The sequence below is a fragment of the Equus asinus genome, chromosome 9, assembly GCF_041296235.1.
Source record: "Equus asinus isolate D_3611 breed Donkey chromosome 9, EquAss-T2T_v2, whole genome shotgun sequence".
NCBI classification, from domain to species: Eukaryota; Metazoa; Chordata; class Mammalia; order Perissodactyla; family Equidae; genus Equus; species Equus asinus.
Genome location: NC_091798.1, coordinates 6,741,314 through 6,767,035, shown reverse-complemented (window position 1 = coordinate 6,767,035; position 25,722 = coordinate 6,741,314). Strand labels below are relative to the sequence as shown.

The window sequence follows — 25,722 nt, the reverse complement described above, 5'->3', positions numbered from 1 at the left end:
ATTTATTGAGGCTTGTTTTACAGTTAAAACGTCATCCACACTGAAGAATGTTCCATATTCACTTGAAAAGCATGTGTATTCTGCTGTTGTTTACTGGAATATTCCATAGCTGTCTGCGAAGTCGAGTTGATTTATAGTGTTGTTCAGGTCTTCTTTTGTTGTTTCTTCTATTTCTTTGCTGTTTTTTGCCTATTTGTCCTATCCATTATCAAAAGTGGGGTATTGAGGTCTCCAAAAATTATTGTTCAGCGTCTATTTCTCCCTTTAATTATCAGTTTTTGCTTCACGTATTTTGGGGCTCTGTTGTTAGGTGCATTTAACTTTATAATTGTTACGTATTCTTTCATTGTTACAAAGTGTCCTTCTTTGTCTCTAGTAACAATTTTTGTCTTAAAGTCTATTTTGTCTGCTATTAGTATAGCCATTTTAGCTCTCTTTTAGTTATTGTTTGCATGATATATCTTTTCCCAGCATTTTATTTTCAACCCACTGTATTTTCGAGTCTAAAGTTTGTCTCTTATAGATAGCGTATAGTTGGATCATGCTTTCTTTTTCGCTTGAGGAAGATTGTTGCTGAGCTAACATCTGTGCCAATCCTCCTCTATTCTATGTGGGATGCTGCCACAGTGTTGCTTGATGAGCAGTGCTAGGTCCGTGCCTGGGATGTGAACTCCTAAACCCCAGGCCTCTGAAGTGGAGCGCATGAACCCAACCACTACGCCACCAGGCTGGCCTGGATCATATTTTTTAAAAAATATAATTAAAAAATTTAAAATTGTGGGGCCTGGCCCGGTGGTGCAGTGGTTAAGTTCGCACATTCGGATTCTCGGCGGCCCGGGGTTTGCTGGTTCGGATCCTGGGTGTGGACATGGCCCCGCTTGGCACGCCATGCTGTGGTAGGCGTCCCACATATAAAGTAGAGGAAGATGGGCACGATGTTAGCTCAGGGCCAGGCTTCCTCAGCAAAAAGAGGAGGATTGGCAGTAGTTAGCTCACGGCTAAACTTCCTCAAAAAAAAATAAAAAAATTTAAAATTGTGTCAATACACACATAACATAAAACTTATGATCTTAAACATTTTAAGTGTACAGTTTAGCAGTGTTAAGTATATTCACATTGTTATGCATTTAATCTCCAGAACTTTTCCATTTTGAAAAAATGAAACTCTGTACCCCTTAAATAATAAGCCCTCATTCCTCCTTCCCCCAGGTCCTAGCAACCACCATTCTACTTCCTGTTTCTATGAGTTTCAGTATTCTAGCTACCTCAATAAGTGAAATCATACAGTATTTGTCTTTCTCTGGCTGGCTTATTTCACTTAGCCTAATGTCCTCAAGGTCAATCCATGTTGTAGCACGTGTCAGAATTTCCTTCCTTTTTAAGGCTGAATAATATTTCATTGTATGTAAATACCACATTTTGTTTTCATCCATTGAATTCATCCATTGATGGACATTTGGGTTGCTTCTACCTTTTGGCTATTGTGAATAGCGCTGGTATAAAATTTTTGTTTGAGACCCTAATTTCAATTCTTTTGGATATGTACCCAGAAGTGGTATTGCTGGATCATATGGTAATTCTATTTTTAACTGTTTGAGGAACCACCATACGATTTTCCAGTGTGGCTGCATTGTTTTACATTTCCACTAACAGTTTATAAGGGTTCCAACTTCTCCACATCCCTTCCAATAGTTGTTATTTTCTGATTTTTTTCAACAGTAGCCATCTTAACAGGTGTGGGGTGATATTTCACTGTGGTTTTGCTTTTCACTTCTCTAATGATTAATAATGTTGAGTGTCTTTTGGATCATGTTATTTCTTTCTTTCTATCAATTCTGTCAATCTGTATTTGATTGGAGTGTTTAATCCACTTATATTTAGTGTAATTGCTCATAAGGTAGGATTTAAGTGTGTCAATTTGCTATTTAATTTCTAGATGTCTCATGTCTTTTTTGTTCCTCTCTTACTCCACTACTCCTTGTTTTCTATTAAATAGATATTTTCTAGTGTACCATTTTAGTTCCTTTGTTTCTTTTACTCTATTTTTTGGAGTTATTTTCTTAGGGGTTCCCCTGGGGATTATAATTAACATCTTAATTTAAAATAATCTTGTTTGGATTTAAAAGAATTTACTTTAAATTGTACACAAGTACTTTGCTCCAATATAGCTCTGGGTTTTTGTCTTTTTTTAAGATTGGCACCTGAGCTAACATCTGTTGCCAATCTTCTTCTTCTTTTTTCTTTTGTTCTTTCTTCTTCTTCTCCCCAAAGCCCCCCAGTATATACTTGTGTATTCTAGCTGTAGGTCCTTCTGGCTCTGCTATGTGGGATGCTGCCTCAGCGTGGCCTTATAAGTGGTGCCACGTCCGTGCCCAGGATCCGAACCAGCGAAACCCTGGGCTGCTGAAGCGGAGCTCACAAACTTAACCACTCGGCCATGGGGCTGGCCCCTAGCTGTTTTTTTAATCTCCTTCTTTGTACTATTTATTGTCATAAAGTCACTGCTTTATCCATTATAAACTCATCAACACAGTTTTCTCATTACTGCGTTAGGCAATTGTCTTTTCAATCATAGTAGAGAGAAGAGTTACAAATAAAAATACATTGATACTATCTTTCATATTTACCTCTGTAGTCACCTTCACTGAAGCTCTTTATTTCTCTGTGCACTTAAATTACTGTCTAATGTCCTTTCATTTCAGACTGAAGGAATCCCTTTAGTATTTCTTGTAGGTCAGGTCTTACAGTGATGAATTCTCTCCATTTTTGTTTATCTGGGGATGTCTTAATTTTCCCTTCATTTTTCAAGGACAATTTTGCTAGCTATAGATTTCCTTGTTGACAGTTTTCTTCCCTTCATCACTTTGGATATATCATCCCACTGCCTTTTGGTTTTCATGGTTTCGGATGAGAAATAAGCTGTCAATCTTACTGAGGATCCCTTTTCTATGATGATCATTATTCTCTTGCTGCTTTCAAGAGCCTCTTTTCATTTTTCACTTTTGGCAATGTGGCTATGATATGCTTAGGTGTCAGTCTCTTTGACTTTGTCCTTTTTGGAGATTGGTGAGCTTCTTGGATGTGTAGATTAAAATTTTTCTTTAAATTTGGGAAGGTTTTGGCCACTATTTCTTTGTACATTTCTCCTTCTCTTCCTTCTGCCCTCCTGGGCCACATTGTGTGTATGTTGGCACACTTGATAGTGCTCCCCAGGTCTCTGAGACTCTGTTCATTTTCCTTCATTCTCTTTTCTTTCTTCCTTAGACTGGATAATCGCAATTGACCTATCTTCAAGTTTGCTAATTCTTTCTTCTGCCAGCCCAAATCTACTGGTGAGCCCCTTTAGTGAATTTTTCACTTCAGTTGTTATCCTTTATAGCTCCAGAATTTCTATTTGGTTCTTTTTAAATATTTCTATCTCTCTACTGATATTCTCCATTTGGTGACATATAATTCTTGTGCTTCCCTTTAATTCTTTAGCTTCGGCTTCCTTTAGTTCTTTGAACATACTCAAAACAGCAAATATAAAATCTTTGCCTAGTAAGTCTACCCGGGCAGTTTCTATCGACTGCTTTTTCCCCTTTTTTATTGCCATACTTTCTTACATCTTTGTGTATCTCACAATTTTTTGTTAAAGACTGGGCATTTAAAGTAATTTCATGTGGTCACTATGGAAATTAGATTTTGCTCCTCGTTTTCAGGATTTGTTGTTGTTTTTGTTACTGCTGCTCTTCGTTTGTTTAGAGGCTTTCCTGGACTAATTCTCTAAAGCGTGTCTTCTTTGTCATGTGCAGCTACTGAATTCTCTGCTGGGTTCGCTTAATGGTCAGCCTAGGCAGAGTCTCCTTTAACCCCTTGATCAAAGAGCCTCCTGCGCTGTGCTGAGGGCCCCTGTGTATGTTGGAGCACAGCTTCAGTGCTCGGCCAGGCTGCATCTCTGCTGTCGCCTTTGTTGCCCTGCTTGAGCAGACCAGCCAGAGGTGAGAGACTGAAGCCTTTCCTGGACACGCACAGAGCCCTGCACATCCATGTGCCTTCTAGATCCCCGGGAACATGCTGGAGCTTTTCAAAGCCCCCTTGGACAGCTCATCCCTTAGATTTTCATTTAAGTTTTTGCTTGCTCCCACTGGTATCACCACCACAGGCAGTTGCAATGTTAAACCATTGTTGCCGGGCGTTTTTAGCAAGCTCTCTGGAGATGAGAGTGAGCGGGCTCTGCGTCAGGTCAAATAAAGACAAGTCACGTGCACGCTCTTTTCCAGGGAGCTGCCTGACGGTCAAACAGTGGCAATTCTCTGAGAATGAGCACTTGGGAGCTTCAATCCTCCAGTGGCTGCTACTTTTCACAGGTACTGTGATTGCAAGGCTGATGGTTTTTAAGGGTACTATGGGGCTCGGGAGATGGGCAGGTTAAAATACTACAGATCTCACTGTTTTTTAGCAAGATTCATATGTTTTTCTTGAATAAACGTTTCTTGGGTTGTTGCAAGTCTTTCATTAATCTCCGTGGTCCTGAAAAGGTAGATTTTTCCTAGTCTTCTTGCTGCTTTTATGGAGGAGTGGATTTTCAGAGGTCCTTACTCCACCATTCCAGAAGTGCTTCTTCCACTGGATTTTCAGAAAGGGTGTCTTGGAGCCAGGGTGGATAGAACACTTAGCACAGAGGCTGCTGGTCTAGGGCTGCAGCTGTGGAGGGCTGGTGGGCGCCTCTGTCTGTCTCTGCAGGTTTGGCACAGGCATCAGCCACGCAGCATGTGAGCACCTCATCCTTGTCTCTTCCCACCTCCTAAGCCTCACCCTGCATTTGCCCACCAGTCTCTCTCTCTCTCCCTCCTCCCTTTCCTCCCCTCTTCCTGTCAGCAAGCAGTGATTGACTGTCTCCTGAGGGCCTGGGGCCCAGCCCCTGCCCTGAGAGGACAATGCTCTGGTGGAGAAGGACAAGTCTGCAGAGGAGACCGCCACAGCCAGGCGCGGGAAGCGTGGGCACAGAGGGAGGCTGGGGGAGGTGAGGAGAGTGACGAACACCCTCGGGGAAAGGAGGTTCTAGAAGGGGAAAGGATCCTGCCTAAGTTTCCCAGAAAGGACACCAGAGTCCAAGGGCAGTGCTGGGCTTCCCTAGCTGAGAAGTGGGCCGGGGGAGGTGAGAAATCCATTCCATTACAGTGGAGATGCATAAAAACTGCAGGGCCACGGAGGCGTCTTCCAGGCAAAGGCTCCCACTGGGAGTGAGAGAGGACCTCTCTCCAAGGCGGGCGGGTCAGCTCTGCAGCAGGAAGGCGTCTCAGCCAGACACTGTCCCACTGGCAAAAAGAGGCTTTCTCCCTGGGGCACAGGAGAAGCTCTGGTTTGTACAAGGGAAGGCGTCAGAGCCAGGATGTCCATGGCTGTGAAACTATCTTGAAATAAACACGAGGCCTGGCCAAAGCTAATCAGAGAGGGACATCTGCTCTGTGCCGCTCACAGTTCTCTGACAGGCAGAGAATCAGGACATGGCTGGGAAAGGCCAGCGAAGGGAGGAGGTGCTGCTCACCCTGTGCTGGCAGCTGACCTTAGATAAGGCCCTTCTTCCCTTGCAGCCTCAGTTTCCTTATCTGCAAAATGGAGATAATTACATATTCATATCTTTGCAGGGCTCTGTGAGGATCCCATGAGATGAAGGACCTGAAAAGACCCAGGGCAGTGTCAGGGGTCCTGTAAGTCCTTGTCTTTCTTTGACTTTTAGATTCTTGTAAACTGGAGTCATAATTCGAATGGGTTTTTGAGTAAGTTGAATAATATTATACTTTGTCCTAAAAAAAAGTCACTATCTAGTTCTTATCTCCTTCTAAAAAGGATGTCGGGAGCTTACAATAAAGGGCAGTAAAAGCTTTTATGAGGACAGAAAGGAGAACTGAGTGGTGACATGTGCATTTGGCGGGCTGGTGGTGTGGGGTCGGGTGCTGATGATTACGCACAAAATCCATGGCAATCAAACACAAAACAGCCTTCAGCTCCTAGAAGTCAAAGCCAACTGAGAACCATGAAGGGCGCTTCCTACCACTGAACTCGAGGGTGTTTATCTGGAGGGCCTCTTCATGACGAACCAGAGGAGGCAAGCATGCAGCACAACAGGGGCGAGAAGCCCATGCCTAGAGCCAGGGAGGAGTCTGAGGTTGAGAGAGAACCAGCCCTGCTCTCCCTGGGCCCAACTGGCCTGAGGTCCTGATGGTGGGCCCCTCTGGCATGACCACCATGCCCTCCTTGTGGAGTTGCTTAGGGGCTGAGCATGCGTGCATTCATTCATTCATTCATTCATTCACTGTTCTGTGCATTACGTTCCCGGGGCCTGCTCTGTGTGATAGCCCCAGACAGGGAGGTAGAGCAGGCTTTTTGGAGGAGATGCTTGAGCTAGACTGACAGGACAAAGAGTAATGAACTTGGGGTAAGAGTCCAGGTAGAGAAGAAGACATCTGTGCAGGGGAGGACGTAAGAGTGCAGGGTTAGAGTGGGAGGGCCCTGGACACCCATGGCGAGGCTGGAGGTGGGGGACATGGTGGGAGGAGTGGTGAGGACAGAGAAGGGGGCATGGTCCAAGACACAACGAGGAGGAGACTCACTGGGACTTGGCGTGGGCACGGTGAAGGGAGGGATGGAGGATGATGCCCAGGTGTCTGCACGGGGGAGCGGGTGGCCAGAGGCGACCTCCCTGCGATGGGGAGCTGGAGGAGAGCAGGTTGGGGGAGGTGCTGGGTTCAGTAGTGCAATGTCCAACCTCTGAGCCCAGAGGAGGCCACCTGGCTGGAGGCAGGGAGGGGGGCGTTGTCAGAATCACGGGGGAGCTGAAGCCACAAGGGTGGGAGAAAGGAGAGAAGGGTCAAGGGCAGATTCATTTAAGAGGCAACTGGGGTCCTACAGAAAAGGCAAAGAAGAAGGGGTCAGAGATGTGGGAGGAAACGCAGGCCAGAGCTGAGATGGGAATACCGAGGGGAGTGGCCAACAGTGCGGGTCAAGGAAGATAAAGACAGAAAGTGTCTGCTGGCCTGGCCATGAGGAGGCCAGCCGTAACTTTGGCCAAGATGATGTCAGTGGAGTGACAGCAAAAAGAGACTGGAGGGGGTGGGTTGAAGGGGAGGCAAGGTGGAGGAGCTGGGGTCGGGGCAGGTGTGTGGACGCCTCTTAGGGAAGCTTCCCGGAGAGTCGGGGCAGGGGATGTAGAGACGGAGCACATTTGGGTGTAACGAAGATGGCAGGAGGGAGAGTGGCGCCAACTCCAGGTGAGTCTGCAGCCATACGGGAGGGAGCGAACAGTCTCTGGTAGCTCTGCCAAGGGAAGGACAGCCCAACTCTGGGGACACCAGAGAAGTGTCACGTTGTGTTGAGGGACCCATGGTAGAGACTGTGGGCGGGGGAATCACCATCAATTCCCAGAAAGAGAGGAGGCTGTTTCAGGTGGGAGACTAGGCAGTGACCTTCCAGGCTGACAGTGAGGTTCGGGGGGGTGGCCAAGGGCAGAGAGGCGACTGCCACTGGAATTGTGGACGTCAGGAGGCCAAGAAGGGCACTGTGGACCCAGGGACAGCGGTTGGAATTGGAAGGGAGAGGAAGACTGGCCTGGGGAGGAGGGTCCTGCGTTATGGGGTGGTACAGGGACTGGCACCCCCAGCCAGGCCCCAGGTCAAGGGCAGACTTCCAGGCTTAGGTTTAGGAACTGAGAAAACCTGGGACTCACCAGGATCGCCTCTTCTTCCAGGCTTGCCACGCCGTCCAGGGGGGCCTAGACAGGAAACAAGGATAGGCTCGTTGAGAAGGGGAGCCAGTGGGCTTGGGCGCAGCCTGCCTGCTGTCGGCTCCCCACCCAGCACAGCATCCTGGGGGCAGCCTGCTCACCACCCCGCTGGCTAGAGGAGGGGAGAGGCATGGGGAGAAACCCCATCTCCTGCCCTCCCTCGCCCCTGCTCCTCTGCATTCTCCCCTCACTCACTCATTCAGTTACTCCATTATCTGCTCACTTCTTCATTCATGAGTGCTTCCCCAATCAAAAAGATTCACTACCTGGAAACTCTTGAGGCAGAAGAGTTTGCAGCTGAGAAGCTTCAGATTTATGAGAAAAATAAGGCTGAGGGCGGGAGTTATCTTATGAAAGCCCTGACAAAAGCTTTTTAATAGTCACTGAACTAAAACAACGGAGAGAACACACCACACGAAGACACTCTGAGGGCATTTCAAAGGCACATCCTGTCCATCTACCGCCTTCCTTCCTTGCTGGGCCTCCAGCCCCTCCCGTCCGCACTCGAGGGAGCCCTTCCGGGTGTCCCATGCACGGTTTACTGCAGCCGGCGAGCATGCCAACGCACGCTCTTTCAGGGTCTAGTCCTCTGTGCACAGGTTTGGAGCCTTTCTGAATTTACGATGCAGACCTCCTGCCTCTGCCTATGTCAGTCCCCAAGACCGCGTGACTGTGATGCTGGAGGAGGGGGCCTGGGCCCAGCGCACAGCTCACATCACCCACCCCCCGGAGGGGAGGGCCAGAGCCAGCCAGCACTCCCTGGTCCCACCCTCACGTCCCGGGGCCTCTCCTGGAGCTCCCTGCAAACATCCCTGATGCCCCTCCGTCTTCCGCCCTGCCCCCCTCCCCGCCCCCCCAGGTTCCACACCTTCTTAGTTGAACTGTCCCCGATTCTCCTTTCCCTTTTCTCAGGTGCCAGAGGAAAAGGTCTGCGAAGTGAAGTTGTGCCCCAGGCTGTGACTATTGCAAGGCACTGCTCTTTCCTGTGAAAGTCAATCTCAAAACCCCTCAAAATCCCAAGGACGACCACAGAGGAGAGGCAGAGACTGGCCATGACTCATGTCCAAGGCAGGATGTTTACTGAAAACTTCGTGTGATGTGTGTTTCCCTTTTTCCTTCTTGTGAGGCCCAGCTGTGCGCCCCTGGCCCAGGGACCAGGAGAGGGCAGAAAAGCGGCAGCAGCCCCGGGGGAGCGGTGAGTTTGTTAAGGATGGGTCCTGGATGGAGAGGACGGAGGGCCTTTGAGAAAAAGAGAGAGAAGAGATTTGCCAGGATGGGGAGGGCCCTCTGCGCGGGGCCAGACCCTGACACCTGTGCAGGCCAGGGGATGAGGCGATGATGAATTTCTGCTCTGTGGACTGGGGTCTCCAGCTGAGGACAGTTAAACGAAATTTTAAAAGGAGAAACACGCTATTTCTTGCATTCCTGAATTTGTTATTAAAATTGTTTTTCATTGTGCTCAAAAACACATAACACAAAATTTACCATAGTAGCCAATTTTTAATTAATTAATTAATTAATTAATTAATTTTTTGGTGAGGAAGATTGGCTCTGAGCTAACATCTGTGCCCATCTTCCTCTATTTTGTATGTTTTCCATAGTGTCTATACCACTTTACATTTCTACCAACAGTGCACAAAGGTTTCAATTTCTCCACACTCTCCCCCACACTTTTTATTTTCTGGTTTTTTTTTATAGTGGTCATCACAATGGGTATGAGGCTATATTTCACCATGATTTGAATTTGCATTTCCTTCATAATTAGAGATGCTGAGCATCTTTTCATATACGTGTTGGCCATTTGTATATCTTCTTTGGAGAAATGTCTATTCAAGTACTTCGTTCAGTTTTTAATTGGATTTTTGTCGTTGTTGTTGAGTTATAGGCGTTCTTTATATATTCTGGATATTAACCCCTTATCAGGTACATGGCTTGCAAACATTTTCCCCCACTCTGTAGGTTGCTTTTTCACTCTGTTGATTGCTTCCTTTACTGCACGGAAGTTAAGTCTGATGTATTCCAGTTTGTCTATTTTTACTTTTGTTGCTTTTTTAACCCTTTGTGTTAATTTTTGTACATGGTGTAAAGCAAGGGTCCAACTTCATTCTTTTGCACATGTCCAGTCTCCCCAGTATCATTGGTTGAAGAGGCTGTCCTTTCCCCATTGTGTAGCCTTGGCGCCTTGTCGAAGATCACTTGACCACGTAAGTGATGCACATCTGAGCTCTGAGAGCAGAAATTCACACCAGTCACACAGCCCTTGATTTTCCCTGAGACCAGACACAGACCTTGAGTTTCATGCTGGCATCGCCTGGGGCTTGTTGACTTGGTAAGGCCGAGATTCTGATCGCATAGCAGACAATAGCTCCTCCGACTGGGGAGGCATTTATAGCCTAGGGAGCGCCTCCAGGTCCACAAGCTCAGCTGAGGCCTGTGACACCCATGCTTCTTGGCCAGTGGTCAACCTGACATCTCCACGTGGGTGTCCCACCAACACCTCAGGCCCTTCATGGCCAAAGCACACGTCCTGATCTCCTCCCCAGCTCCTGTGGGCTGACAGAGCCTGGGAGCACTGGTGTCCAGCCTTTTCTCCCCTCTGGGCAAGTTGGTCTTCAGGGTGAGCAAGGGTGTGGGAACAGGAACCCACTGGCACACACGGCATGACGCTCCCCTGGTGGTAGGAGGAAAAAGGCCCAGCTTTCACTCATGAGGCCAGTGCGCCAGTCCCTGGCGTCTAGGCTTCCACCAGGCCACAGAAACCTGTGATCGGCTCGGCAAGGCGACTTGTCGTGGGCCCCAGGCTGAGGCGTGAGGTAAGGCAGGAGTGGCCCATGTGTGGGAGAGTCAGCCAGGATCTTCCTGGATCTGAAAGCTAAAGCAGCACCACGGGTTTCTGATGGTCACTGCTGGGTATGACTGTGAAACTCTCCATCTGCGTAACTCAAGCCAGACGAGGACATTTGCCTCCGCTGAGGTAGCTGAACTAATGGATTCGTCTGGGTGGTTCTGCTGGGTTGTACGGTTAGGCAGACGGCCCAGTGAGGAGGGCTGCTAGCCGGGCGGGCAGCTGCCCAGCAGGGTGGGCTGCCCTGCCTCCCAGGGCCTTTGGGGAAGCTCCTAGCAGGCATGGAGTTGGGGGGCGGCCGAGTGTTGCAGAGCGCCCAGGGCCTGTGGGGCTGCAGGCCTGGCAGACTGGACAGGACTCCCAGCCGAAAGGGCCTAAGTAGAGAAAGAACGAGGCTGCTGCTCACAAGCCCTGTCCAGGGCCAACCCAAACTGGATCCTGGAGGCTTCTGTGTGAACAGCGCACAAACTGACAACTGGGCAACCCTTTTTTCTGAGATTCAACACGTCCCAACCCCAGGTCATCTCCCAATCCCCCTGTGCTGTCCTGCAGGATTCCCTTCTCGCCTAAGCGCAGGCAGCACCGGTACCCACACAGCCAAGCCAGAAACCACCTGGGAGTCGCCCTGCGGCTTCTTCCTGCCTGTCCTGGCCCACCAGACCCCTTCCTCCTCGGCATCAGCAAACGCTCCCCCACGCCCGGTCTCTCCTCTACCATCCACCCTTCTGCCATGCCTGATTTCTCCTGCTCCTAACACAGGGCAGTCCACTGAAGTGTGTGGTCTGCATCCCACGCAGCTGTGTGATCCCAGCTCCCAGCGTGGGGCAGGACCCGGCGTCACTGTTGAGGGAAGGAAGAAGGAGGGAGGGAATGGATGGGCAAGGAAGCCTAAGGTCCTCCACACCATTTCCTGGCATTCTCTTTAAAACGCTGTCAGATTTAACAAGGTCCACGGCTTAGAGGAGACAGAGGACTTACTGTATGGTCCAGCTGTCCCACTTCTGGGTATTCATGCAAAGAACACGAAAACTCACTCGAAAAGGTATATGAACCCCTATGTTCATTGCAGCATTATTCACAATAGCCAAGACTTGGAAACAAGCTAAGTGCCCATCAATGGATGATTGGATAAAGAACATGGGTATATACACAATGGGATGCTACTCAGCCATATAAAAAGATGAAATCTTGCCATTTGCAACAAGACGGATGGACCTTGAGGGTATTATGCTAAGTGAAATAAGTCAGACAGAAAAAGACAAACACCATATGATTTCACTCGTATGTGGAAGATAAACTAACACACAGACAAAGAGAACAAATTGCTGGTTACCAGAGGGGACGTGGGAGGCGGGAGGGCAAAAGGGGCAAAAGGGCACGTGTGTGCGGTGCCAGATGGCAATTAGACTTCGGGTGGTGAACACGATGCAGTCTACACAGAAATGGAAATATGATGATGTACACCTTAAAATTTATATAATGTCATAAATCAATGTTACCTCAATTAAAAAAAATAGACTGTTAAATCTAACAAGATTCATGGCTTAGAAGAGATGCAGGACTACCTGGTGTGAGGGGCACAGGCTGTTCAGATGGGGGGGCGCTTTCTGCCCCCCTTCTCCCCGACGAGGAAGGTCGAGGCCTTGGGGGAGGGCAAGTGGCAGAGCTGAGCTCCTAGCTGACGGCTGGGCTCCCTGTCCGCTGCTTTCGCAAACAGAGAGGCCAGTCCCACGTGAGGCCTGGACGGTAGAACCTGCTGTGGGAGAGGCAGGAAGGACGGCCCGTTGCGAGTTTCTAGACCATCAAATGTGGAGGGCTGGCCAGGGGCAGCAACCTTGGTTCAGCACCTCCTGGGGGCCAGGTCAGCTACTCAGCCAGCGAGCATGAACTCGCGGGTCTCCTGCTGCTCATCCAATGAGCTCCTCCATTCCCCTGACAGACACCTTTGAAGGAGGTGCTGGTGTCCCTTGTACAGAGGAGAACTCTGAAGCTAAGGGAGGTGAAAAGACTTGCCTAAGGCCACGCAGTTTGTGGTTCTTAAGGTGCAAGGACAGTTGTGCCGACTGCTGAACCACCGGGCAGGTAGCCTTGAGGACGGGAGAGGTGGTCCCCCTGGGGCAGGCAGTAGAGCAGACTGAGGCTGCGCCCCCCACCCCCGCAGGCTGGCTCTGCCCCTGGGCACATGGGCCAGGCCTGCAGCACATTGCCCCGCCTCCCAGGAATAGCCGGACCAGCTGGCTGCAGCTAAGTGTTTCTCCTAAGAAGCAAAACCAGGCCCAGCGGTTTGCCCCAGACCTTTCTCCTTGCTGGTTTTCTTTCCCTTCCTTTCTTCAGTGGAAGAGTGTCTCCCACTGCCGGCATAGACTCTGACACTCAGGTGGTCCTGGAAGGCACCTGGGAGTCTGTCTTGATCAACCTTCTCACGTTCAGATGGGGCAACAGGCTGCAAGGGAGAGGACAGGTCTTGCCCAAGGATGCTGCTGGAAAAACTCCCAGTTGGAGAGTCTGCGGGTGATGGAGACCAGCTCTGGCCATTCTCCCACCTCTGTGTGGGACCCACACGGCTCTGGGTCAGGGACTGGCAGCTGTGGGGACCCTGGGGTTTCACAGTGGGTGCTGCCTTAGTGGCATCTGTGAAGCTTCCTTCCAGAGGCTGTGGGCAACAGATACCAACAAGGTGTCTGGCGCAGGAGGGGAAAAGACATGACTAATATGGAAGCCGTTTACCCTGAGTGAGTGATTCAACCTCTCTGTGCGTTAGGTTCCCAACCCACAGGGATAAAAGTTCAGGGGTGGTAGCAACTACACCTGCCTTGTGGAACTGCTAAACAGATGAGCTGGCAGCAGACACAGCAACTTGAGGGCACACAAGTGGGGCCTATTTGGGACCTCAAGAGATAACTGGCTGGAGGGGCCTCTGGGCCATCAGAATCTGGGTCCCTGATGTAAGCGGGTTCTTCCGTGCCCACGGGCGGTGAGTCTGAGAGAGCAGCTACACTGCAGCAACTTTTCAGGCAGGTTTGAGTCCAGATGCTGATCGACCCTTGATTACACCCTGACCTTGAGCCCACAAGGCAAGGCCAGTCTGGGGCTTTCCATGTCCCTAATTGCCACCATGTCTGCCTGTGGACCTGGGGACCAGGATGCAGAGGCCGAGTGGTCTGGGAATGGGAGTTCTCAAAGAAATCCTGAGGTTTCAGGCATAGCACGGCTGGCAAGGGCCCCAGCTTGCTGCTAAATGCTCAGCATGCCTGTGACAGCCATGTGCACACAAAATCACTCCAGGGAGGATGGGCATTTTCTCGAGCACATTTAGAGGGCAGACAGAATGGAACCATTTCTAACTCATAAAAACCTCCTCTCTGGTTGGGCTGGAGAACTCACACCACTGACCAACTACAGGGTGGTGGCCCCAAACCCCAAGGCTCCGTTGGACACCTGGTCTGGCAATGCCTGCCTTATCACTGTCCTCTTACAGGCCTAAGGCCACCCCACCCCAGCCAGGTGAATGGATGAGCAAAATGAAGCATATACATACAACGGAATATTATTCAGCCTTAAAAAAGAAGGACGTTCTGACACATGCTACAGCTTGAATGAACCTTGAGGACATTATACTAAGTAAAATAAGCCAGGCACAAAAGGACACATACTGTAGGATTATACTTATATGAGGTCCCTGGAGTAGTCAGATTCAGAGACAGAAAGTAGCAGGGGGTTTGCCAGGGCCGGCCGGGGGCTGGGAAGTCAATGTTTAATGGGTATAGAGTTTCAGTTTTGCAAGATGAAAAAAGTTCTGGAGATAGATGGTGGTGATGGTTGCATAACAGTGTGAATGTACTCAAAAATGGTTAAAATGGTAATTTTAAGTTATGTGTATTTTACCACAATTAAAAAAACAAACAAAACAAAGAAAAGAAATGCTCCCAGGGTTCTCAGCTACAAAGGCCAGAGTGAGACTGTGGACTTGGGTCGGCCTGACAGAGACCGTGGAGATGCTGTTGGCAGTGCTGCTAACGACCACAGCTGAATGTCTCCTGAGAACCTGGCACTGTGTAGTCACAGGGGACAGTGGCATCCCCAAGGTCACATCGTGTGGAAAGGGCAGAACCAGGATTTGAACCCAGGTCTGTGTGCCTCCAGGGCTGTTCCTCTGAGCACCTTGGCCCCTGTGACCAGGGCCAAGCTCTTCTTGTCATCCCAGGATGTGTCCACAGCTTCCTGCGGCCTTCACACCAGGTCCTTCTCATGGGCATTGGAGGCCCCTTTATCTGACCCTCTTCCCAGAACTCTGGGAGGGCGGTGGGGGTCAGGTGGTTCAAACCCCCCAGACCTTCAGTTTGGAGCTCCCTGAGGTTGCCCAGGCCAAAGGGCCATCGTGGGGGGGCACCTTGAAGGGAGAAGGCTGGGAGGTCCCTGGATTTGAGCTACCAAGACCAAATCATTAAAACATCTCCCCAGATCATCTTGGTTTCCAAGCTTCAGACCAACCTCGGAGTTGGGAATTCCCGTCCGGGCAGGGGAGCGTTCTCCCTGCTCATTTCCAGCCAGGCCTAACAAAGCCCTCTGTCCCTCGGATGAGGGAGGCAGGTGTGTCCTGTGGACACTTCTGGGTAGCCTGGGGGACACGGTGATCCTGGAGGGGGCACTGATGCCCAAGAGGCCGGCCAACGGCTCAGGCAGCTGAAGGGAGGGCTGAGCAACCTCACATGAAGAGTGAAGAGCCCCTCAGAGGGCCCGAGAGACTAGGGCCCTTCCCTCTCACGGCCATGAGAACATCTCAGAGGGCTGAAGAGGCCCTGCTGGCCAGCCGCCTGGATTGGAAGGGCAGGGTGAGGAAGGGCTCCAGAAAGGGGAGGACCGTCTTGGCTCTCAAAGGGTGGAGGCTGAGAGTCAGGTTAACCCGAATACAGAAAGAGCCAGGGCCCAGGCTAAGACAGGCATTGCACACAAGAAAGCTGTGGTGCCTGATGCCGACAGCTGGACGCTGCCCTGTGCAGCTCGGGAGGACACCCAGGCGGGCGGGTGGGCGGGAGAGCTTGGGGTGGCTCTGTGGGGCTGGGGCTCTGCCAGACCCAGATCTATGCTAGGGCAAACTGGCTTCTCCCAGAGCCTCTCAACTCCTGGGATCCTATTTCCTGTTGGAAAACAGGCTCCAGAGAGGCGCAGAGAAAGCAGCACACCCCAAAGACACCAAATTCCTCAACTCTTCACTCACCTGCAAGCCTTCATTACTGACACGTGGGCCAACGTTCCCGCCAAACGTAACGAAGGCCAGGATTTCCCGCTTTCAGAGAATGGAAAGCTCCACATTATTTATTTGTATATTTTTAACTTAAAAGCCATTCATGTGAGCTTTCATTTTTATGAGAATTCTTCAACCTGCACATTAAAAGCCCCACCCAGCTCCACTCAGAAGGTCCTAGAAAAGGGCAGTTGAGGCTGGCAGCTGGAGGCCCTCGGAGCACGGCCAGCGTGGTGGCGGGCATGGACTGAGAAGTGACACTCAGGGTAGAGCTGGCCGCTCACCATGCCTCACATGCTCCAAGGTGACCTGACCTCATGGACCGGGACCCGGGACGCCCAGCTCCATGGGACAGGAGCATAGAGCTCTCCTGCGGGGAGGGCACGCCAGCCCCCCCAGGGCCTGCGGAGCTTACCTTCCGCATTCGGGGAACACAGGAAGTGGGTGGGCACTAGGGTGACCAAGCATCCCAGTGTGCTCAGGACTGAGGGGTCTCCTGAGACTTTGAGTGCTAACGCGGGGACAGTCCCAGGCAGCCGGGATGGCTGGTCATTGCAGTGGGCAGCCCGTGAGGAAGGAGGTTCTCACTGCCCCTCTCCCACCTGCTCCCCCTTACTCCCCACCCCCTGCCTCATGGCCTTCTGTCTGCTCCTCAGGCCTGCCAGGCCTGGATCCACCTCAGGGCCTTTGAGCCAGCTGTCCCCTCTGCCTGGGGCTCTCCTCTCACATATCTCTGTGTGGCTGACTCTGTCATGTCTCCGGACGACTTCCCCGACCACGGTCTAAAATGCCCTGGCCTCAGGGACTCTGTCACACTTTCCTGTATTATTTTCTTCCAGCCACTTATCTCTATCAAAATTACCTAGTCTACTTTATTTGCTTTTCTAGTGTTTATGGTTCGTCTCTGCTCCCTGAGGCCCGGGCTCCTGTCTGCTGGATTGAGGCTACAGCCTCTGACAGGGCCTGACACACAGGCTGGTGCTGAACGAGTGGTCAGAGCATGAAGGAACGCTGCTGTGCTGGGCAGAGGCGCCGAGGGGCTGGGACCTGAGGATGGCTGAGGAAGGGCGCAAGGGCCCTTGCCCGGAGAAGGAAGTGGGCGCTGAGGAGGCACCTGCTGGCTGATGGCTGTGCAGCCAGATTCGTGCCCGTGCTGCCTCACGTAAATCTCAGAGTAGACCCGAGAGGCAGGGACATCGGTATCCCTGTGACAGAGTTGGGGAGGGGCTGCCCAAGGTCAAGTGGCCCCACAGCCTGGGCCCCTCTGCTGCCCACTGACAGGACTCGGGTCTGAGGAAGCCCCCAGCTTTGCAGACCACATGCCTCAGAGGAGCGGAGAGGCTGAGGGGACAGGGTTGGGGGGGCCCAGCATCCGGGCCCAGGAGGCGCCCAGAGCCTGTGTGGTTCCCCTGCACTGCAGACTCCAGTGACTCACGTGTGTTTTTCTTGACCCCCAGGGCCAGGGCTAGGTCCAGGACCCGGGCCCCCTCCAGGGAGCTTCAGCGGTCAGGAGCTGGGGCTGATTTTCTCCATGCTTGTCTGCTGGAGGCTGGCTCTCAGGGTGACCCCACGTCTCCCCACTCCCCTTACCCCATGAGGCAGCTATGTCCTCTCCTTCAGCGGCTGGGCCCTGGGGGGGGGGCCTGGAGGTCACATGTGCCCAAAGCTGGGCCCTGCCCTCCCCGCACACTCGGATGGTTGGCGGTGCGCAGGCCGGTGCGCTCACATGCGCCGTCTTTCCTCCTGGCCAGGGAGGTCAGCCACGCTGTGTCCAGCTGCGTTTGGGGCAGTATTATCTTTTAAACAGCTTTACTGAGATATAATTCACATACCATACGATTCACCCAATGATTTTTGGTATATTACATTATATTTAAAAAATTTTAGGGGCCAGCCCTGTGGCCGAGTGGTTAAGTTCGCGCGCTCTGCTGCGGCGGCCCAGGGTTTTGCCGGTTCGGATCCTGGGCGTGGACCTAGCGCAGCTGATCAGGCCACGCTGAGGCGGTGTCCCACATGCCACAACTAGAAGGACCCACAACTGAAATATACAACTATGTACTGGGGGGCTTTGGGGAGAAAAAAAAAATAGAAGATTGGCAACAGTTGTCAGCTCAGGTGCCAGTCAAAAAAATTTTTTCTTAATTACTTTTAAAAATTGTGGTGAAATATAGACACAGCTTACCGTCGTAACCATTTCTAAGAGTACACTTCAGTGGCAGTACGCACACTCACACTGTGGTGCAGCCCTCACCGCCGTCCACCTCCACGGCTCCTTCCATCTCGCAGAACTGGAAGTGCCCCCAGTCAACAAGTCTTCATGCCCCTCCGCAGCCCCTGGCAGCCACCTTCTCCTTTCTGTCTCTGCGCATCCGACCCTCCAGGGCCCTCATCTAAGTATGGCCGTACAGTATGCGTCCTTTTGTGCCTGGCTTACTTCACGGGGCTCAATGTCCTCAAGGCTCATCCGTGTTGTAGCAGGTGTCAGAACTGCCTTCCTTTTTAAGGCTGAACAACATTCCATCGTCTCTATACAGCACATTTTGTTATCACGTTACTTTTTAAAATGTTGGTAAAATACATATAACTTAAAATTTGCCATTTTACCCACTTTTCAGTGTACAGTTCAGTGGCATTAAGCACATTCAAAATGTGCAACCATCACCATTATCTAGCTCCAAAACTTTTTCATCCGTTCCAAAAAGAAATACTGCGCCCATTAAGCAATAATTCCCCATTCCCCTCCGCCCAGCCCCTGGCCACCTCCAATCTGCTTTCTGTCTACCAATTTGTCTATTCTAGATATCTCGATAGCCCACATAAGTGGAATCACATAGCATTTGCCCTTTGTGTCTGGCTTATTTCACTCAGCATGAAGTCTTTGAGGTTCACCGCGTTGTAACATTGTTATAGACTCCATGTTTGAGGCCCCTAAAATTTACACATTGAAATCCTAACCCCCAATGTGATGGGAGTGGGAGGTGGGCTAGTGACTCCCATCCACCGGCCACTAATCCATCCACCCATCGGCTAATCCGTGGTTAGTCGGAGGCACTAACCATGACGCAGGCTGCTATCCCGACGGGCTGTGCCACCAGTGGGGCCACTCTGCGACACGCTGTCGTTGCAAGCTCAGGTGTGTTCACGTCCTCCCTCACTGTGCCACTCTTCCTTGTGCCCGGAAACGGGCCTCTCCAAGACCTGCTCGACTGTCCCCTCCTCCCCACAGCAGCCTGGAGTGGAAGGAGGCTGGGCAGGGTGGAGCTTTGCTCCCTGGCCGGCTGCGGGTGGAGGACGTGGGACGGCACGTGGCACTGCTGGAGTGGGGAGGCACTGTGGGCAGGGCCTGGGGTCTGAGGCAGCTGGAAGGAGTGTGGGCAGGCCAGCTGTGTGCAGCCATCAGGGTCCTCTAGACCCGCCTGGTCCCCAGGCTTCTGCCTGTCGTGACTTTGGGGAGTGCCTGAGCTGTCTCCCATCTATTCAGATGCCACAGTCTGGCCAGAGACACCCAGAGGTCTCCAGACACAAGTGGCCCCCTTCTTTCCCTCTGAGGCACTGTGCCGCTCTGGCTGGGCCTGGCCCTCCTCTGGAGGGTGCTCCCTGGGCAGAGGCTGCAGGAGCGCCACCCGAGAGCAGCGGCTCCCCTATGCAGGCCCTAGGTCCCACATACAGGCTTCCGCAATGGGGAGATGTCAGCGCCAATTCGGCCATTCCCAGAGCTCTGGAGTGGGGTGCCGGAAGCAAGGAAGGGGGCTCCTGCTTGTGGGCTGCGTGTGCCAGGCATTGTGCTAGGGGCTGTACAGCTGTGTGCTCATCTCTTCCACTCAGCACCCTCGCCAGGAAGGTGGCACCTACCCCACCCTGCAGATAAAGTAAAAGAGGCTCACAGAGAAGGGACTTGTCCCAAGTCACACAGCTGGTGTGTGGCAGAGCTGAGATTCAAACCCAGCTGTGTCCAATTGCAAAGCATGCACCCTTTAAAAATAAATCAGTAAATAAATGAGGACCGCCCAGGGCTTCTCCTGTCCATCAGACGCCAGCGTCCGGCCGCAGACCCCTTGGGCATCCCCAGACACAATTAGCTCCTCTTCCACCCAGGTCCTGCACCGCTCTGTCCTCTCACTCAACCCTGCAGTCAGGCTGGTCCTTCTAAACCACACAGCTGATCACGTCACTGCCCTTTAAAGCCATCCAGAGGCTCCCCACTGTCCTTGGGACACAGTCTGAGCTCCGTGGCCAAGGCCCTTCCAGGATGACTCAGACTTCCCTTTCTGGTCTGCTCTGCCCACCCCCTGCTTGTCCTCCATAAGTCATTCCTGGCCCACCTTTTGCCAGAACACCTGGCCGGGAACACACCATGGCCCTGAGCTGTGTTGCTCACGTCTCCAACGTCCTTTCTCCCGTTTTTTGCAAGGAAAACTCCTACTCATCCTTCAAGACCCAGCTAAGACATGAGCCCTCCTTTGGGAGGTCTTCCTGGCTGCCTACTCTTGGGCCAGGAATATTGACTTGCTATGGTACTTAGTGCAATGGGATGGAGCTGCCTGCCCATCTGTCTCTCTGCTGGACTGTGAACCCCACAGAGCAGAGACCATATCTGATTTGCCCTGGTCCTCTGAGAACCTGGTCCAGGCTCAGGCCAAATTCAGCTAACCTGGACAGGCGGACGGTCTCCAGTGGCCAACAGCAAAGAGAGGGTGTCCGTAGTGGCTCATGTCTGGGTCTGATCTTCGCTGGGCACTGGGAAGGAGGGATGTATGTTTCCTCCTTTCTTGGTTAGCACCTGTGCCCACTCTCTCTGCCCCCTGGGGCAGGAAAAGCCCAGGCGAGCTGCCACAGCCTTTCTGGCCGGGGCTTGGAAACCACTGGGGGTGGATCTGGCCCTGGGAAACCACTCTGAACCACTCTCCAGGGAGAGCCCAGAGCCCCAGATAATCAGCCGCATGTGTGTGGGAGACAGGCCTGCCTTTTTTACCAAGGATTTATGAGAAGGGGGAGTATGCTCATTGACCTCCATTTCAGGAAAGGCCTCTTTCTGGAACACTTGCTGAATATTCCATCACCAGCACAGCACGCATACTCGCAGTAAGCCTGCCTGACGTCGTCACAGAGGCATATGTTTCTTGTCTCATGCGCATTTTAGCACTTGCTTTGGGGGCTGCATGTATTTCTGAAGGTCCCTAAACACAGCTCCGAGTGGAGCACTTATAATTTACCCCTCATGAAAGCTGCCACTGCTCTTTCCAAACATACTTGGAAGTGGATTCAAAGTTTATTTAGAGAAAAAAAAATTCTTTTTAATAGACAGAAAGAGTGTTTGTGAATTCTTTCTCCCAGCTCCTCCTCCCTGGGACCTTGGGAACAACTCCTCCAGCTCACAGACACTGACGCCCTTCAAGGAGGCTGTGAACGTGCACACAGGTCGTCTGTCCGCGCAGGCATGTCTCCAGTTCCTCCTCTGTTTATTCACCTGTTATACTGTTTCTGCCTCTGTCCCACCTTCTCTTTCTTTTCCTCCTACTGTCACAGTCTCACTTCATCATTATTCATCATTGACTCCTCTGTAGAAAAACTACTTAATAGTTTTGGGTGAACGTACGACTTCATTTATCTGGACAATCAAATATCCATCTGTACATTTGTTCATGCATTTGTCCATCCATTAAGTTACCAATCTGTTCATTCATCCTTTGGATCACCCATCTATCCTTCTATCCGTCCATCTGTTCATCCATCCAGCGTTAACCCACTCCGTGCCAGGCACTGGGGGTACTCAAATGATTACATCCGGTTCTTGCCCTTGAGGAGCTCACAAGGAGCCGGGAGATGACATGCAAACACCCAATTACAACACAGCATGGGAAATGATCTTAGAGAGATGTGCAGGCACTGTGGGGGCCTGGGGAAGGGGCACGGATGCCCTGGAACAGTTCTGGTACAGAAGGGGAGACGGAGCCATCCACAGACGGAAAACCTGCCCATCCTCACTGTCTCCCAGAACCAGTGGGCCAGCAGCTTGCGGTGAGCAGAGTCAACTGCCACTCCAAGGCCTGACATTCCACCTGTGCCTTGCAGACATTTTCTGTCAGAAACAACTTTCTTGACTGGGCCTGCTCAGATTTGTCACTCTCTTAGACATCCTGACAGCAATCCTGCATCTCCACCCTGCTGGAGAGGAAACCAGGGCTCAGGAGAGGGGAGGGGCAGACACGAAGCGGCAGAACTTGGGCCCAGCATGGTGGCATAGCGGTTAAGTTCGTGCACTCCGTTTCGGCAGCGTGGGGTCGCAGGTTCAGATCCCGGGTGTGGATCTACATACTGCTTATCAAGCCATGCTGTGGCAGTGTCCCACATACAAAGTAGAGGAAGATGGGCATGGATGTTAGCTCAGGGACAGTCTTCCTCAAAAAAAAAAAAAAGAAGAGGCAGAGCCTACGTATCAGAGTGTGAAGACTGGAAGTCCCTCCATGCAGCCTGCTGCAGCCGTTGTCTGGGGGGTGGTCCTCAGGATGGCACCAGCCACTGGCCCATCTGCTCCCACTCTGAAGGCTTCCACAGTGCTCGGGGTCCAGGCCCGACTGCTCAGGCTCAGGGTTCTCCCTGCACCCTCATGTCCCAGAACTAACTGGACACCGCTGGCAGATGAGTTGTGATCCCTCTCTGGGAAGCCAAGTGTTCAAAGGACCCCAAGAAGCCCTGCTATTTCAGTGCCTCCCTCTCCTCGTCCCGGCCCAGGGGCTGAGAACAAGGGCCTCGCTTGCACAGCAGGGATCACATATGCTAATTCCAGGCCTTGGGCTCCGGATCCTGCAGAGAGAGTGGCCTTGGTCCACACAGAGATCCATGGTCCACAGGACCATGATCCTTCAGACGGTATTCTGGGAGCTGGTTTGACCAACGCTGCCCTGCCTGGTTGAGGATGGAAGGGCGGCCCTTCTGCAGGGCCTCAGAAAGGAAGGAATCATCTTATATTCAAGTCTTCACAGAAGTCTTTCTTTTTATGCACATTCAATTAATTTATTTAAATTTGGTGAAGACGCACAACCGACCTTAATCAATCTCAGTTCTGTATGCTATAGAGGTAACCGAGAGACCTATTAAAAAAATAAAAGGAGCCTGCTAGTTAAGATGGGAGATGGAATGCATGCATTTATCTCTACTACTTCCAGAACCCTGAGCTCCAAGGGTACAGAGGCCAGTAGAGGAAACATCAGCAACAATATTTAGGAAGCCGGGAAGTAAACAAATGAGGGATTGCTGCCTGTGCAGAAATGGGACAGGCGAAGTTTTAAGCCAGCAATGGGGAAAGCTCAAGCACACCCAGCCTGCGAGGCAGAACCCCCAAAACTCAGGAACCAGCGGCACTGGTTACCTGATGAACCAGCTTCTACACCAGGGGTCTCAACCTATGGTCCATGGGCCAAACCCAGCCCACGTGGACTTGTGTAAATCAAGTTTTATCAGGACACAGACATGTCCATTCACTTATGCACTGTCCATGGCTGCTCTCGTGCCACAATGGCAGCACTGAGCGGCTGCAACTGAGATGGAATCTGGATGGCTGCCCTCCTCAAGCTGGGCAGAACCAGTGGGCCAACAGCTTGGGGCGAGCAGAGTCAATGGCCACTCCAAGACCTGAAATTCCACCTGTCTTGTAGACATTTTCTGCCAGAAGGTGATTTTCTGGAGAGAGGAAAATAGAGAGTCTCTGGCCTGCAGGACGCCAGGCACAGCTGAGGGAGGGTACCATGAAGTGAAGGGTCACACGTGGAATGTGGAGGCCCCCAGGTCTCCCCATCCTCAGCGCGGCTCCCAGGACGCAGGCAGCGGGGCCTGTGCTTCCAGACGGGAGATGGGAAGACTCTTCCCAGGGCTCTGATGAGTCCGGAAGTAAGACCCGGCCAGCCCACGTCCCTGTGAAGCCACATTGAGCAGCCCCTTCTATGTCCATGGAGCTACCAGTCAGCTTTCTAGGTTTCCACTCTGAAAAATGAGCCAAAGGTGCTGGACATTTGAGGGAGCCTCTTACATGAAAGACAGAGGCCAAAACAAATACAGAATAGTAACTCAGAAGACACAGGCCTTCAAAAACAGAAGACTTAAAAACCCCATAATTAATATGTTCAGAGATAATGGTGGACATGACATCCATGAAACAAGATCAGGATGCTGTCAAAAGGAATATTCGGAGAACATTTGCACAAAATTTCTTCCAAATGAAAAATATGATAGCAAAGATTAAAATTTCATTAGAAACAGAGTTGCAAGAGAAAGGTTGAGGGAAATCTCCAAAAAAGTAGAACAAGACAAAGAGATGCAGAAAATAGGAAAGAAGAGATAAGAAAACCAGCACAAGAAATCAGGGTCAGCCCAGGGATTGTCCTCCCTCCCTGAGTAATAGAGACCTCAGAAAGAGAGAGCACAGAGACCTGGAGGGGAGGCATTGGAGAAATAATTCAAGAAGCTTGGTTTTCTGAGAGTCCAGCTCAGTGAAAGAAAATAGATCCTGCTGAGAAGCTTCATGGTGAAATTTCAGAACACTGGAGTGACGGAGAAGTTCCCAGAAACTTCCAGAGAGAAAATAGCAGGTTTCATGCAAAGGACTGAGAAAAAAGGAAGACTTTGGACTTCTAATAGATAATACCTAAAACTGAAAAATCAAGAAGTTGCAGGATATTCACATCGTTTGGAGGAGGTGGTGATTACCAGCAGAAGCCCTGCTCTTTGTCAGGTACGGTGCCAGGGGCTGGGGACAAACCCGGAGTAAGAGAGGCACAGCCTCCATCCTCCTTACAGACTAGCGGGGGAGACAGGCATCGGCCCAATGATGACCAAATGACAAACTGGTAAGTGCTATGAAGGAGAAGCACCGGGACCTCCTCCAGGATGTGTTAGGTGAACACGACCGGGTCTGGAGGGTCCAGGTATCCCTGAGAAATTTACACTTGAGATGAGGCCAGACAGATGCTGGGAACTGACCGGGCTGAGAGGAGGGTGTTCCAGGCAGGAGGAGCAGCAGGGGCAGAGGCTCTGCAGTGAGAGGTCACCGGGTCTCAACCTTGCACCCCATCAGTATCACCTGAAGGGACCTTGGAACAGATGGCTGGGCCTCATCCCCAGAGTTTCTGATTTAGTAAGGGTGGGGCTTCAGAATGTGCAGTTCCAACAGTTCCCAGATGATGTCGATGCCGCTGGTCCAGGCCCACAGTTTGAGAAGCACTGACTTCAATGTCTGCAGAGCCTGATGCTAAGGAATCTATATTTTATCCTTCAGGCCAGCGCTTCTCAAACAGGAGAATCATCTGGGTTCTTGTGGAGCATGCAGAGTTCCAGGAGGCCCCAGAGATTCTGATTCCGTGGGCTGGGCAGGGCCTGACAACGTGGATTGACCTGGGTGCCCACAGTCCCAGGAGGCCACTTGAGGGCTGGGAGCCGGAGGACTGGGCAGGCTCCTCTGGCAGTACTGTGGGAGGGAGGTGACCGGGCCTCGCCGAGCCAGGCAGGAACCAGAGGTGGAAAGGGCAGGACGGATTGGCAAGGCAGAAGGGGCAGGACTGAAGACAGCTTGAGGACAACAAAAACCAAGACTGTGTGCGGCCTTGGGGATCGGAGATCGACTTCAGGCTCCCCAGCCAACGAGCACTGTCAGCTCCAGTGCCTCAAGGCCCCTTTGTCGGGCAGAAAGCCCTCCTCCAGGTGGCCAATTTCAGGTTTCAAGTGTCAGCTGGATTTTTTGCCCACAGCCCCCTCAAACATGCCTGAAAATTCATTGCCAAATTGATTTCCAAATTTTGTGAAACAGATTTATTCCCAGGTGAAAACCACCCTCTCTGATTTCTTCTGCGGATGACCCAGCCAAGGTGGAGACCT

General features: G+C 51.5%; 1 protein-coding gene across 1 annotated transcript in view; it reads right to left on the bottom strand.

Moving 5' to 3' along the window:
- The window catches only part of COL23A1 (collagen type XXIII alpha 1 chain), a 315,117-nt gene that overhangs the window by 52,631 nt on the left and 236,764 nt on the right, over window positions 1–25,722 (bottom strand). The window contains exon 3 of the mRNA XM_044777582.2: window positions 7,709–7,753. Within this exon, the coding sequence (XP_044633517.2) occupies window positions 7,709–7,753 (45 nt within the window). The remainder of the gene's footprint in view (window positions 1–7,708; window positions 7,754–25,722) is intronic.